The sequence below is a fragment of the Papaver somniferum genome, chromosome 7 (genome assembly GCF_003573695.1).
Source record: "Papaver somniferum cultivar HN1 chromosome 7, ASM357369v1, whole genome shotgun sequence".
NCBI lineage: Eukaryota > Viridiplantae > Streptophyta > Magnoliopsida > Ranunculales > Papaveraceae > Papaver > Papaver somniferum.
Genome location: NC_039364.1, coordinates 211850612 through 211854983, shown reverse-complemented (window position 1 = coordinate 211854983; position 4372 = coordinate 211850612). Strand labels below are relative to the sequence as shown.

Sequence of the window (4372 nt, the reverse complement as noted above, 5' to 3'; positions counted from 1 at the left end):
GCAATTCCGTTTTGTGCAGATGTATGCGGACAAGTGAATCTGTGCTGAATGCCAGAATCATTCAAATAAGATGTGAACTTTTTGTACTCTAAAGCATTGTCAGACTGAAAAATTTTGATCCTGTGATTTGTCAGATTTTCAACTTGCTTTCGAAAGAGAATAAATATATTTAAGGCTTCAGAACGTTGAACCATTGGAAAAATCCAAGTATAATGGGAATAAACATCCATAATTAACATGTAATACCGAAAACCAGTTCTAGACAATTTTGGTGAAGTCCAAATGTCAGACACAACTAAACTCAAAGGAATATCATAAGAAGTACTACTGTGAGAGAAAGGTAATCTCTTACTCTAATTCACAGTAAAGATGGACAAGAGTATGATGGGCGATATCGATGCTATGCCTGAGGAAGACAAGATGAGAATGTCTACTATGATTGATCAGCTCCAAGTTAGGGACAGTTTGAGGATGTACAATTCTTTGGTAGAGAGATGCTTTGTTGACTGTGTGGACACTTTCCGCCGCAAGTCCCTTGACAAACAAGAGGAGTCTTGCATCCGTCGATGCGCAGAGAAGTTTCTCAAACACTCTATGCGTGTGGGCATGAGATTTGCAGAGCTCAACCAAGGGACAGCTACACCTGACACCTAACTAATATCCACAATACGAAACTAGGTTTCTTTGGGAACCAATCTTGCGAACAGAAGATGTTGGTTGCTCGGAATAAAGCCGAGAAATCAGCTGATATATTTGCAGAAGGGAAATTTGCCGAGGAGTTTGAAACCAAGAAGATTTGATGCTGCTGGTGGTAATGAACGGAAAAGAAGGAGACGTAATGCCTGACGCGCATCAGATGGTGCCGGTGGTCGCTCAACAGAAGTTACGACTGCTGTTTAAGGAAGCTGAGATATATAAAAAAAAGGAAACCAAGTCAAAGTTTAGATTGTTCAAGTGATGAACGGAGGAGATTCAGATGGGTTCTAGAACTGTTGCAGTGAATTTGTGTTTTTTTTGTACGAGGTGCTGTTCGTGCTAGTATTCGAATGATGGAGTTGTTAAAAGAACGACGATGAAGATGGGTCTACCGGAGTTATGGTGCGACGTTTGAGGGTTTCACGACCTAAAAATCAGTATTTGAGAAGAGATCGGGTTTAAGAGACTGCTGACGTTAATGGCAGTGATAGTGATGATCATGATCGAAGACAGGGAAGTGAAGAACTTGAGTCTGTAATTGGTGATTAAAATGGTGGAGTTGAGCTGCTGCCATTGCTGGAAGAACTCGGGCATTGGCTTGACTGGCGGTGATGAAGTTTAGATCGTTGTGCTTGGTTGCTGCTAGTATCGGCAGTACACAATAAAGATCCTGCGGTTTATAATCTTTTGGGCCTCTCCACTCATCGCCGATTGGTTTTGAGTTGGATGTCCCCGCGGTGTAAATTCGTGCAGTTATGTGTAATGTTAATGTACTTTTGTAACTTATAAACTGCTGGGTGTAGGAGTATAAGTAACCCTAAATGCTAAATTTAGCGTCTCTTTAACCTGCGACACAACAAGAGTCAATGGTGGGTTTTCTACTTTTGCCTTCCAGTAGCTTAGATTAGTGCATGGCTTGATATGACAAAGAGTCGTAGCGCAAGTCAGCAACTTGATTGCCGTTGCACTTGAAATTTTGTGTCCGAAATATCTCTTTAATTTGTCTACTCCAAGCAACTTCTTATTCTTTACCAAATGGGAAATGCAATTTTTTCATGATTGCTTGCACTTGTCAGATTATCGTTCGTGCTCAGTATTAAAATAATTATGTCACAACATGTAGACAAAGGACTGGTATGAGCAGAGTTGGTGTTGGAGGTGCAATACTTTGGGAGTTTGGTGTCCCTTTCCAGTGAGAAACACAATCTATGCAAAGAGGCAGGTTGTTTCCCCATTAAAACGGGTGACTTTGTTGTTGCTGCTGCAAAGGGTGGATCGGGTGCAGCAAGGGACTGATGTAGCGGAACTGTCTTAAGGAACCAACTATTGTGGAGGGTGTTACAAGGAAATGAGCTGTTGGAAGGGTTCTCGGTGTATGTTGAAGTTCTCAGGAGTAGCAGTTACCGACACAACTGCATGAGAACATACAAAGTGACTGCATTACTAAGTTGAGATATACAGGAGCATGGCATAGAAATAGGATTTTGATAGTCGAAAAGATAGTTGGACATATAAAAGCAACAAAAGTTACTTGTACCACTATGAAAATTATCATGAATCTTCATTTGCTTTTGGATACCATCTTTATGTATCATTAAGTCTTTTCATTTTGGTTAAGCAAAGATCATTGTTTTCTGTTGAATGGAAATATTCAGAAGCATAATTATATCACTTACAGTGGATTAACCTCTTTATATTAATGTCAGTTGCCCGGTGCTTTTGGTTATAATGCATTTATGCTCATAACCCTACCTAGTTTTGTGCTCAGCATGATGTATATTTGATTGCATTCATCCATCGCATGGTTAACATATTTCCACGGAAGAGCCAAAGAACATGGTGTGAACGAAAAAAAATGTAAGAAAAAATAACTTACATTTTCGTGTTAGGTTATAAATTGTCTATATCTTTGTGTACATTCCAACCACCTAAGATTGTAACAGAGTAAATTTAGTTTAACTCAATATCGTTTGATCACAGTAAAACTTCTTTAAAATAATAGTTTTGGGACCGAAAACATTTATTATTTTAGAGAGATTATTATTTTAGCGAGAAGAAATTTAACCTGTGCAAGCCTAATTGGGACTAAATAATTTTGTTATTTTAGAGAGATTATTATTTTAACGAGTATTATTTTAGAAAAGCTTTACTATAAATGGAAATAATGATTCTTAACAGACCGCCCCTACAAACTACACCAAAACCGAATTCCACTTTTTCACTCATAAATTTTTGGATTTGGTCTCGGTGGTCCCCGCAGAGGACAGCAGAGAGTTCCATTTTAAGGGTATTGCTGTGTCTGGTTCTTTTGGTGTGGTTTAAATTCTCGGTTCACCAAAAAAAGAATTTTTGAAATGGAAAAAGAAAATGAATTCACTAGACAGTGCTACGACAGTCAAAGCAAAAGTCAAACAACAATGGCGAGAAAGTAGAAATTGAGCAAATCCGTATACAAGGCCGTACACCCCACTACAAAAACGACAATCACAAACTTACAATAAATCTAGGGAAGCTACATTTTTTTCTTGGCAGGGGTAGGAATTCTCATGTGAAAACTACAGCCACACCCATTTTTTCACCTTCCACCACTGTCAAACCCACGCGTGTAAAAGTTCACACGCGCACCCAAAATCGGCGTATAAATTCTGCCGAAACCCAAAATTTTCAAAATTTAGTTTTCTTTTTATTTTATTTCCAAGTTTAACCTCACTTTATGGTTTGAGATTTTGTATTGAGATTTTGTTCTGAGAGATTGAGATAGAGCCGGAGCGAGAGCTGAAGTATTGAATTATCGAGAGTTGCAAAGGAGCTGATTGAGAGATTCAATTTACTCAGCAAAGATAATCTGAAATTCAAGCTCAGGTTCGTTCGTTTTATCTTTGATTCTGATCTTGTTTAATCTTGATTCGATTCTAGGTTTTAGTTTCTTTAAGATTATGATCTATTATTTTAAGTTACAGAGTTTAATTTAGGTTTTCGAATGGATTTTTAGATATTTTAAGCTTGTTTTTGAATTTACGATCAATGCAGATCTTTTCGATTCAATCTTTTAGTTTCGATTTCACAGAGTTCCAACTCCATTGCACTGTACTCATCTCTAAAGTTCTCCTAAAACTGCAACATGATTTAATAACACTCATCAGGGAAGGCATAACTTTATATGCATAATAGGTTATGCAGATACTCTAAACAATGCATAACTTGTCCATGCAGTCAATGTTGGATCTGCATAAGATGTTATGCAGTTAAACAATGTGTGATGCAGAGTATGCTTAACCAATATAATAAGGCTTTTTATATGCATAACAAGTTATGCAGATACTCTAAATAATGCATAAAAGGTCATGCAGTTATTTTTGGATCTGCATAAGATGTTATGCAGTTAAACAATGTTTGTATTTTTGGATTTTCCTTTGTTATATAGGTCATGCTGTCAATGTTGGATCTGCATAAGATGTTATGCAGTTAAACAATAAGTGACGCAGGGAAGGCGTAAAAAAAAATTTATATGCATAACTACTTATGCAGATAACCTAAACAATGCATAACTTGTCATGCTGTCAATGTTGGATCTGCATAAGATGTTATGCATTAAAACAATAAGTGACGCAGGGAAGACGTAAAAACCCTTTTATATGCATAACTACTTATGCAGATAACCTAAACAATGCATAAC

The 4372-nt window shown here is 37.3% G+C and overlaps 1 protein-coding gene across 1 annotated transcript; it reads left to right on the top strand.

The window, feature by feature from the left end:
- The first annotated feature begins 338 nt into the window (after positions 1 to 338).
- LOC113293327 (mitochondrial import inner membrane translocase subunit Tim9) lies at positions 339 to 660 on the top strand. Its single transcript, XM_026541995.1, has one exon. It carries the CDS (start codon positions 370 to 372, stop codon positions 652 to 654), a length of 285 nt encoding a protein of 94 aa, XP_026397780.1. The 5' UTR covers positions 339 to 369; the 3' UTR covers positions 655 to 660.
- The last annotated feature ends 3712 nt before the right edge of the window (positions 661 to 4372 follow it).

Bases quoted from the DNA above. Each gene is read 5' to 3' on its own strand.
- LOC113293327 (XM_026541995.1), top strand. From the start codon at position 370: ATGGACAAGAGTATGATGGGCGATATCGATGCTATGCCTGAGGAAGAC.